Below are 19,560 nucleotides of genomic sequence, written 5' to 3' on the forward strand. Positions count from 1 at the left end.
GGGTGCACGGCTGGGGGAGTCAGTCATGTGACTTGCCTCGGGGGGGCCCCCAGATAACTGTCTCCTCTTGCCCTATTATAGTTATGCCCCTGGACCAGGTTCTTCCAGAAAGGAGAGCCTGTGCACAGCTACATCAGTGGGGACAACTCTGGGAGTAGGCCTCTCTTGCCGTCGCTCACCACGACCAGCAGCAGCACCCCTCCCTCTGCCTTCCACTTTGCTCCTGGTTCCGCCTTGCACCCTCAGAGACATCTTGGCTTGTTTTTCAATAATAATAATAATAATAATTGAAGCCCTAACCCTGATGGAGTGGGGAGGAAGTAACTTTAAGGGGGCCAGAGGTGGTCTGTTGATGCTGTGTGTGCCACACACAGTGCTATTTATAGCACTGTAGTGCACACCCAGAAGCTAGACAAATTAAATCCCCCCAAAGCAGGCTTTATGGGGTGGGGTATGGATGGGAGTGAGCAACAATGGGTTAAGTCTAAGGGAAGGGAAGGCAAAGGGCAGGGAATTACTGAGGCTTAACCAAAACCCACCCCTCCTTTCCTACAATTCTACTAGTACCTAATCCCTCCCTCCCCCAAACTAGGCCCTATTTAACGAACTCGACCAAGGCCGCAGGGTCTCACTTTCTGCGGTCTTCTGCTGCTGGGGGCATCTTTGGCCGAGTCTGCTGATATCTTCGGCTGAGTTTGCCAGGTGCTGCTCTCGGAGGCACAGCAGACACTGGGAGTCAACAGCTGGGCACCAGTCAGGCACCCACCCACCCACCCCCAAATAATTTAGGGGGGAGGGGCAGAACACATCAGCCTACCAAAAAAAAAAATAAATGAATCCACCAAGCACACAACAGCAGCAAGCGTGCAGCATGGGGCTGAGAGAGAGAGAGAGCACCCCAGTTATTAAAGCCACTGGAGGCTTCAAGCAAGAAGAAGGAAAATGCACAGAAGGGGGGGTTCAAAGCAGCACCCAGTTAAAGACACTGGGGCTGCTGGTACAATTAACAAAAATTAGAAAGAAAGAAAGAAAAGTGGTTTGTTAGCACTGCCAAAAAAAAGGGGGGGGGAATAAAAAAGAGAGACAGTCAGATAAGCCAGCAGCCACTCTGTGTCTGTCTCTTTCTCTGCTCATTGGGCCAGGCAGGCTGGCCCAGACCACCACCACCTATCTCGACTCTAAGTGCTAATGCAAACTCTCTCTCTGATCCTTCTCCTCTCCTGAGGCACAAAATGGCTCTCTGACTCTAAGCAGTCCCTTAAACACATTTGAAGAAAATACCTTCTTTTGGCTCCCCCGCCCTCCTGCCTCCCCTCAGGCAATTGGGCCACAGTTGCCCTTGACAACTCTTGATTTGAATGACAACAAGCCAACCAAGAAGCAAGGAGATCTCAAGCCAATCAGCAAAGGAAAAACATGGAGACAAAATGGCGTTTGGATCACTCAAATCAATTCGAGCTTGAATCAGAGTCAGTTTAATTTGAACTTGAATCAGGCTCTTTGTTCTAAGGGCAATTTATTTTATTTATTTATTTTTAACATTTTATATCCCGCTCTTCCTCCAAGGAGCCCAGAGTGGTATACTACATACTTGAGTTTCTCCTCACAACAACCCTGTGAAGTAGGTTAGGCTGAGAGAGAAGTGACTGGCCCAGAGTCACCCAGCAAGTCTCATGGCTGAATGGGGATTTGAACTCAGGTCTCCCCGGTCCTAGTCCAGCACTCTAACCACTACACCACGCTGGCTCTCTTATTTGAGTTTGAATCACCGACTCAGATAGATTTACACATCTCTAATAAACACCAACGGTAATTTGATATTCACTGCAAACCTTTTCTAAAGTAGATTGGATGATGACATGTCAAACTGTGGTTTTTGATGATTCCTCAGAAGCACTGCTATCTCTGGTTAACTCACTGGTTCTGCATACAGAATTGCTATTGTTAAAAACATTTAAATGGGCCTATGAATGAAGCGCATGTCAAAGGCACAGACCCCTTGGATTTATTGAACAACAAAAAATAGAGTGGAGATGGTGGCCTATGTTAAGAAAATTGCTAAAGTTATTAGGGATAAAGGAAAAGTTGCCACCACAACAAACATGCTTTTTTGGGGTGGTTTTTGTTTTTGTTTTCAATGTATTCATTTAAAAACTCTCTGTGTTGCCTTCACCAAGGCCTCAAACAAATGTACAAAAATATTAAAACTGTATTTTTTTTAAAAGGCTGACATCCAGACTAGCACTGTGCTGGTGCAGCAGAGTTTTGCCTAACATCCAGAATAACGCTGTGCTTTCATGCAAGGGGTGGCAGCGGCAGCAGCGATTTCCTGCTATCTATGCCTCTGCTACCCTTCCCACCATGCTATCTGGAAATATGTCACTGCAGGTTGCACGACCCTCAGGGACATATTTTTGGAAGGCACAGTGAACTTCCAAGGGAAGGGGAGATAGTTGAACATCACTCCTCCCCACTCACGTGGCGGTGTAGCATTAGTGTGTGGATGTCAACCAATGAGCACAGAGCCAGAAAGTTGAAAGTCAAATCTCTTCCATTCCATACACACACATATACATGCGCACACACATATTTAAGTCTTAAATTGCATCTCCACATGTATGCATTTCACAGTTCCGATGACTAGTTCTCTGATAACTGTCAGGAGCAGAGTTCCAGCTAGATTTGGAACCAGAAGTGATGGATGACAAAGCAAGCCATGGAGAGGAGATCTGGTCTTGTGGTAGCAAGCATGACTTGTCCCCTTAGCTAAGCAGGGTCTGCTCTGGTTGCATATGAATGGGAAACTTGATGTGTGAGCACTGTAAGATATTTCCCTTAGGGGGTGGGAAGAGCAGAAGGTTCCAATCTCCCTCCCTGGCATCTCCAAGATACGGCTGAGAGAGACTTCTGCCTGCAACCTTGGAGAAGCTGCTGCCAGTCTGTGTAGACAATTCTGAGCTAGATGGACCTATGGTCTGACTCAGTATATGGCAGCTTCCTATGTTCCTAAGCCACACAAAATGGTTCTCAGTCAAAAAGTGAGGGAGACAAGCATTGTGAAATATTTTCAAGAAGCACATTAATGTTGGGGAAGAGATTCTAATTGACTTTATTGACTATGGAAACAGAATGAGAATTCAAGCACGATCTCTCGCTTGCATAAAACTACAGTATTGCACCAAACTTCTCTGACCATCATGTAAAACAGCAGCAACTGGTTATGGGACAAAAGCAATCTCTAATGCTGTCTTCATTAATAGCATTCTAGATATCAACAATTTCCTCCCAGGCTAAGCGATAGTTAAACTTTAATTGCTTTGGTGTGACAAAGCATAGGGCAGAAAAAACCATAAAGGAAGTGGTAAGCAAGCCCAAATGAGTGGGAGATGAAAAGCAGCATTACTGTCTTCAGGGAAGGGGAGCCAGATGAAGATCACTTTCTACCTTCTTGCCCCACCAACCACACTTGTCCACAGATCTCAAGCAGTAGATATTGAATGTGAGCATTCAGATTTTCTACATCTGGCAACCTTCTCAAAACTTTTATTTCTGAAGCTGAAGTCCTTGAACTTTTTTGGTACTGTTCCAGAACTACTTTTTAGATGGGTTATATTTAAGAATACGACAAATATTTATAAACCCCTTTTTAACAAAAGTTCCCTAAGCAGTTCACATAGATAGACAGACAGACAGACAGATAGATAGATAGATAGATAGATAGATAGATAGATAGATAGATAGATAGATAGATCGATATGGTTCTGTGTCCCCAAAGTATTCACAATCTTTAAAAGGAACATAAGAAGGACACCAACAACACTGGATGGATGCAGACAGGGGCGTAACTAAAGGTAGGGCAGGCAGGGCACGTGCCCTGGGCGCCACTTGGTGGAGGGCGCCAAAAAGTGCTGTCACGTGTCACCAAAAAGTGCTTTCACCAAAATCTATTTTTAGCAATAGCATAGGCAGGCTGCAGCACTAGCAGCAGCAGCCACCCACGACCACATGGCACCAGTGGCGCCTCTCTCCCCCAGTGGCGCGTCTCTCCCCCAGCGGCGAGTGCCAGCCTGGGTGCTGCCACCTGCCTAGAGACCCGCTCACAGACCAAAATTTAATTATCTTCTTCTTCTTCCATTCTCTTCTGTTTGGAGTGGCGCCCTCACTGCTTGCCACGAACCTCCTTGTGGCACTCCTCCCTAGTCCCCACCCACCTCCACTCGCGCATGTGCGAGTTTACCTCCCGCTCTCTCGTCGCCTCTCGCACGCACGTGCATTTGTGAGGCGACGACGAGAGAGCGAGAGTGTCTTGCTGCTTGGCTGCGGGGGCTCCCGCAACTTCAGGGCCCAAGAAAGAAACCAGCAACCAGAGAGAGACATCATCTCCAAGGAAGGACCACTTGAATAAAGTGTGCAAAGGAGGACAAGGTGTGTGTGTGTGTGTGGTTTTTTAAAAATTTTATTATAATAATTCAATTGTTTATTTTCATTTAACTGAACTAGCTGGTGGGTGGTGGCGCGGCCAGGGAGTGGGGGGCGGGCAGCAGCAGCGGGTAGACACGGCCAACTGGGTGGAATTTGGAGCCAGAGGTGGCGCCGCAGCAGCGGCGGCATGGCCCACGACGCCGGGCAGGTTGTCGGGCTGGGCTGGCCGGCCGCGGCGGCTCCATCCATGCCATCGTGCTGGCTGTAGCTCCAGGCAGAATGGCCAGATTCCCTCCCCCTGGCCTGACCAGCTGCCCTTTCTCTGGGCATGTGGCACCGCCGCAGGTGCCGCACGCCCAAGCTCACCGTCGCTACCTGGCCAGCCCCGGAGTCATGTCTGGCTGGTGGGAGCAAGCACCAAGGTTGCAAGTCCCCCTATCCTGGATTGCGGCTGCAGCGGTGGAATGGCCGAAAACAGAGCAATGCCGAGGCCTGCCGTCCGGCCCAGCGTCGCTTCCCAACTGCGAGGCACGCCTGCGCAATTCAATCTATTAACTGCACACGGGCCGGACGGCAGGCCTCGGCGTCGCTCTGTTCTCGGCCATTCCGCCGCCGCCACCCACCGCAGCCGCGATCCAGTGGGCGGCTAAACGGGAGGCTAAAGTTGTGTCCAGCGAGTCTGCATAACTGGTGGGATCCTGTCCTTGATTGCAACTTGTAGAGTCTGAATTGGACTTCACAGCCTTCTAATCTCTTGAAGTTGTATGCTTTTCAAAAATAGAGAATTATAGCAGCACTGGCATAACTATAAGCTTGTGTTATCTTCTACACTATCTGAGGTTTTGTTTTTTCATTACATGCTTACTGCAGTTATTTTTAAATGATAAGTCTTCAAAGAAATATTACCATTGTTCATTTCAGTACACTTGAATTGCAAATGTTGTCAGATGTTTTGGGGGGGCGGGGGGCGCAATTTCAGTGCTTGCCCTGGGCGCCGTTTTCCCTAGTTACGCCTCTGGATGCAGATCTGCGGCTGAATAGGGCCACTTGCTCTCCCCCTGCTAAATAAAGAGAATCACCACTTTAAAAAGGTGCTGCTTTGCTCAGTTAGCAGGGGACATATATTTTGTGTCAGTATTTGTATATCTTATTGTTTAAAAATAAATTTACTAATCACCTACATACAATTCCCACCCCCTCAGGATTTGTTTTCATTCAACATGCTGCTAAGCTGTGATATGGGGAGTTCCACGGCTACCTTAATATCCAGAGTTGCCTGGAAGCATGTATTGATGATTTCCCAAATGGATGTTTGCACTGGAAGACTAAAGTTCCATGGAGCCAAACTAAAGTTCACAAGGCACTGACCCTAAACGGAATAAAACCTTAGTTCTCAGACACTCCCTTTGAAGAAATATCTGGACCAACCAGAATAAGGTAACACTCCCTGACTATTGGTGCTTGATGCTCACTTTTACCGAAGTAGTATTGCTCTACATGAAGGTTTCAAGACTCTGACTCCCCTTCCCCCTCCTCCCAGGGCTAAACTCATCAACTCATCAACTCTGCTTCTCCACCAGCGACAACAATGGCAAACCAGTGCCAACACAGGAATAGTGGTGTAAGATGTTTCTGAAGCACCTCTCTTATTAAAAGGCAGGTAGCCATATTGTGTATAGGTTAGGAAGAGCATTTAAGGGCAATCCCTAATTTAACATGGCCTTGGAATGATAAAGGCATGAACCACCATTGCTCGTTAGCTGAATGAAAAAGATGAAGGAGCTATAACATATGGGAAAATCTCATGTCAAAAACAGAACAGCAGCATTGTCGAAATGGGGCAATAACCCCACTTCCTTAGGTACTGATTGGTGGGATTGAAAATCATTGTGGTTTTTACTGTGAACAAAAGGCCATTCTGTTCACAACGCAAATAAGGCCAGAAAGTGCCAGGAATTTAACAGGATTGCATAGTTTAGTCCTAGTTCCACAGGCTACTAGGCTTTGCCCCAGAAGTACTCCTATGAAGACATGGAGTGTTGACACCATCACACAATGAGGCTGTTCACATGTGCAACCTAACCCAGGCTAGGGAAATCCAGCCTGAGTTAGGCTGTGTGTGAGAACCACCAGGATCGGGTCCAATCCTGGTGGGGCAGTACTGCCTAGCCCGACTTTTAATCCTGGCTCTTAGCCGGGGTTAAGGGCTTGAGCGAGCCCTCAACCTGGGCACCGGGATGGTGTGTTCACTGGGGCTACATTCAGCCCCAGTGAATAGAGATCGGCACCTAGAGCGCCCGCCTCCTGGAGAAATCCCCCAGTGCATTGTAGGATATCTGGTGGCTGTCATCCCGGCTGACAGAGCTCTGCACTGTGCCAAGCAGCATGGATTGTCTGGGAGCGTGGTCCATACTCCTCGCAGCAGGCAAGTGCTCATCTGGGGGGAAGATTGAGTTCAACCAGCCTTCCCTTCACCCTCCCAATCATGTGAACAACCTCAGTGGATCTGTTCAGATGACACAGGAACCGGCAAATCATTGGCTTTTGGAGCTCAGTGGTGAGCCTGACTTCTGGTGAGGGAGGGCTGATATGCTGACATTGGTCACGTCATCTGAACCTGCCAATGTCAGCGTATTCTGTCCTGCTTTAATTTCTGAGTCCAACAACTTTAACCGAGATTTGAAACTGATTACAGATGTCAGGTTTAGAACTGCAAGTAGGGAGGAATGTGCTGACACTGGTTGGTTCAGACGACAACCAATGCCAGCATATTACCCCTCCTCCACCAGAAGTCAGGCTCACCACTGAGCTCCGGGAACCAGCAGTTCACCGGTTCCCACATCATCTGAATCCGCCCTATAGGAACATGCCATATACCAAGTCAGACCATTGGTCCATCTAGATCAATGTTGTCTACACAGTCTGGCAGTGGCTTCTCCAAATTTGCAGACAGGACTCTCTCTCAGCCCTATCTTGGAGATGCCAGGGAGGGAATTTGAAACCTTCTGCATGTCCTATGTTATGGCAGGAGCCTTCTGCACATGTGAGAGGAGGTCTATGTGTTGAAGAAACCTCTAGAACCTATCAGGTTCCAGTAAAGATCTTGAGATCTGAAACTGATTCTGGATAGGGTGGGTCTGAAGGTCAGGTGAGCATTTGATGAAAAAGTCAGCTTAGCTGGACCCTTCCCAGACCAAACTGAATCTGCTCATCATTAGATTTAACCTGTAAACAATACCTAGATTGGGTTCTGCATACGTTAAGCACTGGCTACTTCTATATGTCCCACTGCTGTCTTTCAGATTTGTCACAAACTGCTTCTAGGTTTTACAATCAATGTGCCAACTTTGTAAAGAAAGGGGCACTCCGAGAGGGACTTCTGCCTCTGTGCCTCACAATGTTAGATTATTCTTTCTCCTAAGGCTAGGTTTATGTTTTAAACTGCTGGAATTTTAGTAAATATCTTTGCCTGATTTGATAACGTATTATTTTTTAGATCGTAATCTGCCCCAAACCCAAGGGACTGAGTGACCTAGAAATGAAAATAAAAAAGCTGAAACACTAAGTTTCATAAAATAAACAGTAAAATCTCAATGCGGTACAAAGTGTTTCCAGATAATGCTAATGGTTTAATTTACTGATGCGTGCCCATTTCTTAAACTTTATGATGAAAAGTTTGTTAGACATACATGCATTCCATCCTTTTCCATTAAGGTGAAACCTAATTATTTTTCCTGGAAAAAATAAATCAAATATACCTTTGAGCCATAATTCAGACTAGTAAACCATATGTGGTCAGATATTTTCCTTCTGTAACTGCGTGAGTTGAATACTATGTTTTCCCCACTCCTATACAAGTAAAGGACTGGAAATATTTAAGGAACAAATGCTGGGGTGCTCGACTCCCTGCTTGTTCAAACACGCTAAAGGCTCATAAAATAAACAAAGACAGTAACTCTTGACAAATCGGGCAGAGACTCAATCTCTTAATGGAGAAAAAGGATTTGTTTCAAAGTGGGGGAGGGGGGATAGGGTGATTTCCCATAGTCAAGTCATCGCATGCTTGTTTAAAAGACTACCTATTGCATTTCTAACAAATTGTATAAAGAAAATACTTTACTGCATTTAGGGTCATACTAGATGCGACGGCAGGAGATCCATGATTAGATTTCCTGCAGTTTTTTAAAATGAAAAACGTAAACGTGAGATGTAGATCTTCCAAATGGGACAGTAGCACATGTGTTCCTTTCAAAAATGAATGTAGATAGGGGATCCTGAAATGCAAGGTGCAGATATAGGAAGTGTACTACTTTATGTGCATTGAACATAATGAGTTGGGATGGTTGATACTTCATCAGCTAGCCTGACACACACAGCCCCACTCCACGATAAGAACATGAGTTCCCCACGAGCATGCACATCCTTCCCCCCAGGCAGGAACATCCTTCCCTAATTGCATGGGGCAAAAGTATGGTTATTGTGTGGGGTCAAGACAATGGACAAAGTATGGTCTGAACCAGTCTAAAGTGTGAATAACTGTACATATGAACAGATCTCCGAGTGTGAACACTGTACAAAGATTGTATGTACACTCAACATTTGTGAACAGGGCTCTTGTGTTCCCAAATTTTGATTCAATGTCCAAAGTAGGAATTTCAGGGTTGATCATGATGAGAGATCTTCAGGTGACCAAAGAGGAGCTCCACAAGAGATCTGAAGTCTCAGTTCAGATACTCCATTCAGAAGTATGACTCATTTGAAAGCCCTGCTTGTTCTTAATGATTAGTTACAAGTTTATTCATTTATTTTTGCTGAAAAGTACATGGCAACTCAAAAAACAAAACAAAACTGGAATACTGTATTAAAACGAAAACAAATGATCTATTAGTAATTGGGGGTGGGGCGGGGGGGAAATCCAACAACCGACAGTATTCTTGGGACAGACAGAGGTGGCAAACAGTCAGGGCAAAATAACAGTTAGAACCCTGGAGTGGACCATGAAGAATCAAGTTCAAATCCCCTCACTGAGCCATGAAACTCTGTGGTTGGCCCATCATACTCTCACACCCTAACCAACCTTGCAGAGTTGTTGAGAGGATAAAAGGGGATGAACGCCTTGTATGCTGCCCAGAACTCCATGGGAGGGAAGGGTGGGAGAAAAGTAAGTGTGTGTGTGTGTGTGTGTGTGTGTGTGTGTGTGTGTGTGTGTGTGTGTGTGAGAGAGAGAGAGAGAGAGAGAGAGAGAGAGAGAGAGAGAGAGAGAGAGAGAGAGAGAGAGAGAGAGCGCGCGAGCAGGTATTCAACTTCCACAATCAATCGCACTGACTAGCTTTGTGGCTGTGTAGGTTCCAAAGCCTCTTTAAGTCTCCTTTATGCAGTTTTATTTTCTCATAAACATTTTTGCAGCAGAATAAAGAAGCAAATATTAGTCAAATGAATGACAAATCTCATAATAATCCAATAATGGATCTTCCACTTAAAACCAGTTTAAGTGGATTTGAGACACAAACATGCTTTTATTCCTTGCTCTCTGTGTATGTCTTTCTTCCTAACCTGCGAGCTCTAAAGATGTATTTTATCAAGTATACTCTATTTCTTCTAAATGGATCTTGCACATGAAATGTTGTACAATTAAAAAACAGAAATTTAGGGGCAAAAAAAAATACAAAAAGCATGCAAGTTCTTCCTTCCTCTGCCCCATCATAATATACAAAGAAAATTGGGTTGTAAACAACTAGGCAAATAAAGGCTGATAATGCATTTCTGTCAACGTGATGTAGGCTCATCTTCACTGGAAGGCAAAAGCATCTAAATCTGCAACTCTCCCATTGCCTTCTGTGGAGAACTACTCGGGGCTCACTGGGATGCCTCTGGAGTAAAGGATTTCAGGAGCCATGTGCACAATTCAGCATTATGGAAAGTGTGTCCAGTTAAATTTCAATGCCTCTATGTAACTTAATCCCCATTTAACATCTTTAACAAAACCACTGGATCAGAGAAATGTTCATTACTTCCAACTTTTGAGCAAATTCCTCAAGCATATATGTTCATTAGACATGACCTTAGCAGCAGAGGGAGCATTTAATAATGCCATACGTATTTCTAGCACTTTTGATTATGGGATTCATTTTCCATGCTTCCTTTTTTGATTGCTTTCGACCCCTCTTGAATCTCCTGTAGTCTCTCTGCAGGCTTGGCATATATGGAAAAAGCGGCATTAAGGGTTACTCTTTGGTGACTGTGGTTGGTTTTGGTTTGTCGGCACGATGCCTGTATTTCTCATCAAACCAACTCTCAGGGGAAAGGTTTTCTTTAAGTAAGCAACTCTTCATCAGACATGGCTTCTGCCAAGCCTCTTTTAGAAAACATTGTGGGATTTGGTGGGGACCTCTCCAAAAGATGGCCCCGGACAACCAGCACGGCTACACATCTGTGTACCAAGTGATCCTGTCCCAGAGGCATGCTGCTTCTGATCCTGCATGCTTAGAACAGCATTTATGCTGTCTCAGTCACCCTTTGACTCTGGTTTGGATTTGCTAGTGCTGACTCACAGCACCACGGAGGCCTCCTGCACAAAAGTCATGTCTAACCGCTGCTCAGAGTGAAGTTTTTGCTGGCTGCTAGTGTAGCTCGGCTGTCTCCAATCCACATCGTTGTCCAGTTCTGAAACAGGAAGCTCCAATCTGCTCTCAGCTGTATTTATGCAATCCTTTGGCCTACGCTTTGCTTCAGACGGAGCATTGGAAGAAGCTAGCGAGGCGTTCTTCCTACTCTCTGTCTGAGCACAGCGAGCCAAGATATACTTTCATGGTGTCCTCGCTGGGCTGAGGTTGGCTCTCATCAGCGTTCTTCGTTTCTGTCCTCTTCACTCTAATAATAAAGATTTTACTTTTAATAATGCAGAGCTCTTGATTGTTACAGGTCACCCTTTCTACAAATTCTGGGAGGCTACTAAGGCATCACTGTATTACAAGCAGCAATGTCTGCTCATTAAGGATAACATCAAGCAATAACCACCTGCCACAGAGGGAATTGTCAATGAGTTCTGAAGGAGTTCTATTTTGGATCCACAGGAAAGAACGAGATTCTATCCCAAATTTACAGCCCACGATGTGTATCGTGAAATGTTTCACCAACAGAAAAAGGCAAAGGTGTCAAATAAAGCATGAGAAAGACATGTGTACAGAAAGAGAGAACTCCCTTCCAGACTAGTGGGATGGGCGTTTTCCCACAACACTGTAGCATTCTAGCATATTTGGCTTGAAAATATTTGCACGTCATTTCCATGAATACAGAAGGTACTCAACTACAGCTGGTGAACTTGGAACATCAGACCGCACAACGTCAACCCTCCAGCTTTTTGTGGACTACAGCCCTCATTGTCTCTAGCCACAATGGCCAATGGCCAAGAATGATGGCAGCTGGAGTTCAGCATCTGCAGGAGGGCTGAGGTTATATAGCCTTGATCTAACACTTAATTCCTAACCCAGAACTTTAATTGTAGTGATGGGCAAACCTTTTCCCCCTAGGCTGCACTAGAAATAATTGGGGGGAACCATATTAGGTTGTTGAGCACCCTTCAGAGGCTTATGGTAGCTTTTTCTAGGGACTCAAGGAATAAAGCAAGCTACATTTTCCATTATTCCTGGCAGCCCTATTTGCTGGCTTCCACTCAGGCTTGTGGCAACACGCTAGGCCTAAGGAAGGCCCTACCACAAGCCCTCCCCACTGCCACCATGGCCAAGTAAGGGTGTTTTGCTTTTGGGTCTGCTGGTTATTTTCTATATTTCTTTTTTCTCTTCTACCATATCAATATTTTGTTTGATTGAAGGATACCTTGTAGATCTTTTTTGGACCAAAAGGTGTGCTAAACATCTTAAAAATAAACATTGAATTCACACACAGCCACTTTGATACCCACACTTTGCTTCTCTTACTCTATGGGTCGCCCCATCCATTTCATTGGGAGGAGATCTGCATGAGCATCCATGGCTCTGCAGCCTCCCAGCAGTGCATGTACGTTCTGAAAACTTTGTCTTCTCAAACAGATGACTCTCTACAATACGTAGATTAAATATTGGGGAAGAGCCAAGTAAGACCTTGAAAGAAACTTGAATACAAGCTCAACAGTAAAAATACCGAGTCACCCCCTGCACTTCTTGATCCTTCCTTCGCTCCTCCAGTCTTATCTTATACCCTCACTTTATTATTTAGCCATGCAACTGTGAAGGCAAAACCCTTTTTAAGAATGGATATTCACATAATTCTAACAAGATCTTGGAAGACGCCTGGAAGTTATTCACTGGGCATCTGCAGCTGGTTTGTTGTCTAACTCCAAATAAGATGAACTTTCAGTTTTCTCAAGAATATTTCAAACTTATTTCCATGTTTGAAACCTAACGTGGGTTGTGTCAACACTGCCTAACATGTTACTAAAGAAACATTTAGTTAAGGAATTAGATGCTCTTCAAGAGAAAACGAAAAATCCCAAATGACAATAATGGCCAAAGACCTTTCAACAGCATGTACCACATACAGACCTGAACTTTTAACAGGCTAAACTTTTAATTGCAGAGAGAAGAAAGGGGCAGTCTCTAGGAGCTTGCTAGAAGTGAAAGGGTATCAGATTTAAAATGAAGCTAAGGAGAAAATCCTCTGTGCTAACAAGAAACCCCACTATAACCAAATGATATTCAGACTGGATGAACAATTATTTTCGGTTAGCATCACAAACCTATGCAAGGAGCAAGGAAATATGCCTACTGCTTGCTTCAGCCTAAAGATACATTGCAACAGAGGAAGAGCAAGGGAGCAGTCTGAATTATATTCTGCATCCTGGGCATGACTAACTCACAGAAAGAGGATCAAAGTAATATTTATCAGGCAATTCAGCCAAAAATTCAGATTCTTATCAGCAATACAAATTGAAGGCTGACATTGGGAGAAAAGTTGCATTCCCCTCCCCACCCCCATCAAATTCAGACATATTCCTTTGGGAATAATGTTTCGTGTCTGTGTTTAACATAGGGCTTAACGGTTTCCTGTTCTGAATTCTTCAAAATTGATTTACATATCTTGTTGTAGCCCTCAGGTTCAAACTGGGGGCTTCTACCTGGGAAGAGGAGGTCTCTACCTGTAGCACAGCCCTGCAGAAAAAGACCCCCCCTGCCCCCTAAGATGTGACAAAGGGCAAGGATTGTGCATGCAGGCTGCCCTTGTGCTCCTAGGTGGCACATCCCTGGGAGCAGAGAGATGCAGATAGGCTGACTAGAACTGGGACTTAGGGTTGGTGAGGGCTGCTTGCTTCTCTTCAGCCCAGCATAAGCCCTGTGAAACAAGCCAAAGAAAAGTTGAGCAAGCTTACTCCACTCAAATCTGAAACCTTTGTGGAAATTGGAGGCAAGGAAAGCCACCGTAATTGCTCCCCACCGTAAATGGTGGGGAGCTGAGCACATAGGGTACATAAGTAGCTACCTGATCATCAAGCTCAGTATTGTCTTCATCAGGGATTCTCAATGTTGGGTCCCCAGATGTTATTGGACTTCAACTCCCATAATCCCCAACCAAAGGCCACTGGGGCTGAGGATTATGGGAGCTGAAGTCCAATGATATCTGGGGACCCAACATTGAGGATCCCAGGTCTACACTGACTGGCAGTGGTGCTTCAGGGTTTCAGGTAGGTATTTCCCTGAGGATGCCAGGAACTGAACCTAGGATCTTCTGTATGCAAAGCAGATGCTTTTCCACTGAGCTATGGTCCTTTCCTACAGGTATATGCAGGGAAAGGACCAGTAGCCAGCCAACTGACCAATTCACATGCTTGGAGTTAACATGCAGGGCAAGTGAGACAGAGTGAGGCAACCACGGCAGGGAGAGAACGGGAATGAACCACATCTGTGGCTTGGTTTCCACCCCCCCAACATGCCCGTATGGGCTGCTCCTGGTTCATACTATAGGTGCTTTCTCCCATTTGAGCCCTTATCATCTCCCATTGGGCAGAACTGGAGAAAGGAAATATTGAGTGTCAAGCTTCCTACATCTACAGGAAGTACCTAGCGGCGTTCTTCTAATGAAACACACAGTCTTTGCCCAGGCATTTCCAAGAGAGAAGTGTGTAACTTCCAGATTGTTTTACTTCCAAAATACAGCAGTATATTTATTTATTTATTTGAGACATTTAATATACTACCCACTCCGAAGACTCCAGGCGGTGCACAACAAGATGCAAACAGGCAACATTAAAAATTACATTCTAAATTAAAAACTAAAATAACTACCAAACTATGTATAACTATGTCTTTGTCCCAGCAGCCCTGTGTGTGTAATGAAACTACCTCATAACAACCAAGACCAGGGTTCCTTAACCTTGGGCCCCCATATATTGTTGGACTACAACTTCCATCATCCCCAGACATGGCCTTTGTGGCTGAGGATGATGGGAGTTGTAGACCAACATCTGAGGGCCCAAGGTTAAGGAACCCTAACCAAGACTGACCCAAGTCTGCAGAACCCTGGCTCTTTAGATTTCAGAAATTGCAGGTTGTTGGGTTACTTTAAGCATTGCCCCTGCCCCCTTTTTGCTAATTATCTAGCCTGATGAAGAGTTCTGCAAAACTCAAAAGCTTGTATTTAATGCTGTGTGACTTAAATTGGCCTAATAAAAGTATTACCCTACTTTGGGTGTGGAGGAGGAACTTGCGGGTGGGGATCCCTCTTGCAATTGCTTTTTGGAGGACAGGCTGCTGAAACAATCATAAGGAGGGAAGAGACTGGGAGCTGATGAGTCCAGTTTGCCCTTCCCTTCCCGTGGCTGCTTCAGGGATGGAGGCTGAAGAAATTGCTCAAAGGAGTGGGATGAGAATGGCATGCATAAAAAGTGCCAAAGGGAATGATTCCCCCCTCCCCCGAGATCAATTTATTTTCTTTCCACCATCTTTTCCCCTTTCCCACTCAGAAAGAGGAGAAAGAGGCGGCAGCGGAATTATATATATATATATATATTTTAAAAAAGTTTCCTTTGTCCTCCCACTTTGTTCCTCCAGCAACTTCAAGAGTTTTCCAACTTGTCTTTTTATTAGTTTATTGAGCTGATTTTATGAAACCTAACTGCTTCCCAAACATTTGTGTGTATGAGTGCGGTGGGGGAGGTAATGAAAAGACAAACAATGTACGCTCAATATTTTGTTGCAGCCTTGACATGTAGCATCTTTTGTAATCATACTTTAAACGTATAAAAAGCAAGTGGGTGTGCGGGGGGTGGGGGGCGGCTTACATCTTTTTCAGGATGGCTTGCTTCTTCTGTTGAGACAAGGAAGCCTTGAACTTTTCATCTTCAACTGATTCGCCAAAATATAAAGACGTTCCAGGAGACAGGTTTTCTTTCTAACTCAAAAGACAACACAGTTTTAAAGAGAGTTATCCATTAATGCTGCCGTTACCCACATATACAAGTGCTTTTTATTATCGCTACCTTCCCATATGAAGAGCAGCAGATCAGAACTGCTTTTAATCCCATAACACGCAGGGCCACCTTCCCCACAACAATCTTCTTGCTGTACATTTTCCCTCCATTAAACTGCACCACAAAGCAAACAAGGCCAATCATCTCGATTCCAAGCCATCTGAAGAAACAGTTGGCAAATGTGCAATGTCTCTGTGGCTCAAACGACGACAAATGCCAGGAATCTGTAGAGCAGACAGCAGCGTGTTTTGTCAGCTATTATTAAAGAGACTTGGTGGCGCAGCGGTCTTGCTGTTCTGATCCTCCCAAGGAGTCCCATGATTTTCCATATTTACTCCATGGGATACAGCGAGATCTTGTTCATTTATATTACACCCACCCACCCATATTTGACAGATAGATCAGTGATGGTTCTACTCATTATTGCACCAAGAATATAAGGACGAAACATTTTAATTAATACACCCCCCCATATGCTCCTGTGAACGTTACTCCCCACACTGTTGTTATGCCCCCCAGATCTATGCTATCTCTCCTCCACTTTTGAACATCCCAAAGACCTCTTGAAATGGAAGTATTTGAAGAGCAGCCTGTCCCTTATCCCACTATTGCCAAACATATCCAGACAGACATACCAAGGCCGCGAGAGGATATAACTTCAGTCCTTTTTTATGACTCTCCAAACAAACAAAAGTGAATGCAAAGATTAAGGCAACATTTAAACAGTGAGAAACATGAAGGATTTTATACCCAGGAAACTTCCTAGCAGTTTGGCGAAAATCAGTTCCATGGATCCATATTAACTACTACAACTGGAAGAGAGAGGAAAAATGGGCTTATGTTTCTCAAGTAGCAGCCACACTACATGGCAAACTGGTTTTGAAACCTGTGGGACTCCGGCTTCAGAGTCCGTGCCTGGACTGTACCACTTCAGACTGCAGACAGGGGGCTCATACAAGGCTAGCTCATCCATGAAGTGAACTGAGATGGCTTTCTCAGAGAGCAGATCAGTGGTGGGTAGACATGGTCACTGTCTGCCTGGTCCACCTGCTTCTGCTGAAACCCAGCATGTCCGGTTCTAACCTAGCTTTCTCCCTCACAGCTGAATAATGTGAGCTCCCACCTACACTCTGAAGCAGTAGTCTAGACACAGATTTACCACCTCTCGGTCCTTCAAAATTAGTTTTAAACTGCAGACTCCTGTGCCATATCAACAAAGCAACCCAAAATCAAAATCCCAGTGGGCATGCCCTAACTCTTAGGTGTGCCTAAAATAATTATTTAAAATCTAGTAAGGATTCACTCGGCATAGGATAGTTGTGGACAAAAGAGCAGGGTAGGGGTATGGTTCACACATGCTACCTACAAAGAGTTACACACAAGAGCCTACAAAGAATTAGGCACATGCACACCCACCCCACTGCTCTGATTATGTGGAGTATTCAAGTAAAAAGAAAAATGGGTGGGAGACATTCCATACACAGAATGTTTAATTTGCCCCTTCCCAACACGAGTGAGAGTTTTCAGGGACTAGACCAAGAATATAATTTCACTTGTGGCCTAAACCTCTTTTAAAGAGGTGAAAAGGCTGGCGTGTTCAAACTGTTGCCCTCTTGGACTTATTTGCTTGAATATAATATTTTCCCCATTACAAAATAAAAGTGACAGAAAAGGGTTAAAGCTTTGAAAACTCGAAGGAGAAAATGATGTATATGTGAAACACTTCTCGACATGCCCTGTAAGTACAGTAGATTTTCCCCTTGGAGCCACACCCTGTAAGTGCTATATTTTGAGAACTGAACAATTAACATAAGGAATATGAGTCATTCTTTGAACGACTCTGTGGGAACCAGAAAGCCTCTTGCTTTTAGGAGGGATGTAAATTGCCTGAGGCTGGAATAATTCCACAATGGAAGACAAAAAGAAAAGTGTAAGGAAGAGTGGACACTGCATATACCATACAGCAAGTATAACATGAATAATGGCAATGCAAAGGCTTTAACAATCAAGTGAATTGGAAGGGGAAAAGGAAGGAGCGGGGGACCCTTGTTTTGGGAATACTGTTGTTGATTTCCTGTGGGAATGCCAAGGCTTGTGAAAGAAAAAGAAAAGATTAAATCTGTTTTCATTCTGTCCAATAATCCTAAACTCCTTTTTAGCCAGTCAAATAATTAAAGAAAATATTGCAAGTATAAAAAGGACATTGGAGATAGACTTCATATGAACAATGTTTACCACGACAGAGAAAAGCTGAAGAAAAAGTGCAACCAAAACAATCAACATTTCAATCATGTTCCCTGTGGGGAATGGCAAGAGGGTTGTGCCTTCCTTGTTTAGAAAGAAGATGTGTGAGAGAAGGAATGATAGAGGTTTATGAAGTGATGCAGGGTTGTGGACAAAGCTGGGAGCAGAGAGAATTCTCAGTCTCCACTAATACTAGTCCAACTGTGAAATGGATAGGCAGTAGATTTAGATGGCGGGGGGGGGGGATACGTCTTCATCTAACACTTGATTAACTTACAATCAAGTAAGTCTTGATTATCACCATCATCACTACTTGTGATGATGGTCATGGGATCAGATGGCTTTAAAAGAGGATCAAACAAATTCATGCAAGACAGACCTTTCAGTGGTTATTAGCCCCAGTAGCTAAATGGAATATCCAGGTTCAGAGACAGTATACTTGGGCGGCATATTAGATGGGGCAGAAGTAGAGGTGCACCTAGGTAATCTTGGAGTCTGGACCTAAAGGCCTTTGGATGTTCCCCCTCTTCCCTGCAAATTAAGCATCATTATGTTCTGCCGGATGACCACACCATCTGGGTCAGACTAGAGAATCTGGGGGCTCTCAGGGGATGTGGAGGCCCTGGACTTCATCTCCCAAGTCCAGGGGTAAGAGCACCTCTGGGCAGAGGGAAGGGTGAACAGTGAAAGAGGGGTGTTACTACATGGCCCACCTTGTGGGCTTCCCAGAAGCATCTGGCTGGCCACTGATGGAAACAGGATGCTAGGCTAGATGTACCTATTTAAAGTGGTGATTCTCTTTATCTAGAAGTGGAAGAGCAACTGGTCCTATCCACCTCCAGCACAGCATCCCTCCAGTGGCTGTTGATGGCGTCTATCCTATGTTTCTTTCTTAGACTGTGAGGACAGGGAGCCTATGTTTCTTTCTTAGACTGTGAGTACAGGGAGCCAATTCATTAAATTTAATCAATCAATCAATCAATTAATTAATTAATATCTATTTATGTATGTAAACTGCTTTGGGAACTATTGTTGAAAAACAAATAAATATTCGTCATAAATGGCACTCCTGTCTGATACAGCAGAGCTGCTCAAATGGTAAAAAATGTCAAAAGCACCATGAAACAGTGGCATTACTCTTTGTAAAAAAGACTGTGGGGGAATGGCTGGGACTTGAGAGCAACAAATTAAAGGTTATACCCTAACTTTCAGCATAGCGCCGATTTATCAAGGAAGCTCCTTCTAGCATCAGAAGTGTTGTGCTCCTGAAAGAGTCGCATGAGCACCCCACTTCTTCTGCTCCTAGAAGTAGATATCTAGACAAACCAGTGCTCCACAGAAAGTTAGGATGCAAATTGTTTAGACAGACATATTTATATTTGTGTCAGGATCAGGTACATACAGAAATGTGTCCTCATCCCTTCAAATGACAA

The 19,560-nt window shown here is 44.6% G+C and overlaps 1 protein-coding gene across 6 annotated transcripts in view; it reads right to left on the bottom strand.

Annotated features, from left to right (window-relative positions):
* Nucleotides 1-9,191: 9,191 nt before the first annotated feature.
* Nucleotides 9,192-19,560, bottom strand: part of SLX4IP (SLX4 interacting protein) — a 123,135-nt gene continuing 112,766 nt past the window's right edge. For all 6 annotated transcript variants that reach the window (XM_053285796.1, XM_053285795.1, XM_053285797.1 and 3 more), the window contains 2 exons: nt 15,695-15,804; nt 9,192-11,292 (listed from right to left, as the gene is read on the bottom strand). In XM_053285796.1, coding sequence (XP_053141771.1) covers nt 15,702-15,804 — 103 coding nt within the window. In that variant the 3' untranslated portion in view covers nt 9,192-11,292; nt 15,695-15,701. The remainder of the gene's footprint in view (nt 11,293-15,694; nt 15,805-19,560) is intronic.

This window comes from Hemicordylus capensis, chromosome 1 (genome assembly GCF_027244095.1).
Source record: "Hemicordylus capensis ecotype Gifberg chromosome 1, rHemCap1.1.pri, whole genome shotgun sequence".
Taxonomy (NCBI): Eukaryota; Metazoa; Chordata; class Lepidosauria; order Squamata; family Cordylidae; genus Hemicordylus; species Hemicordylus capensis.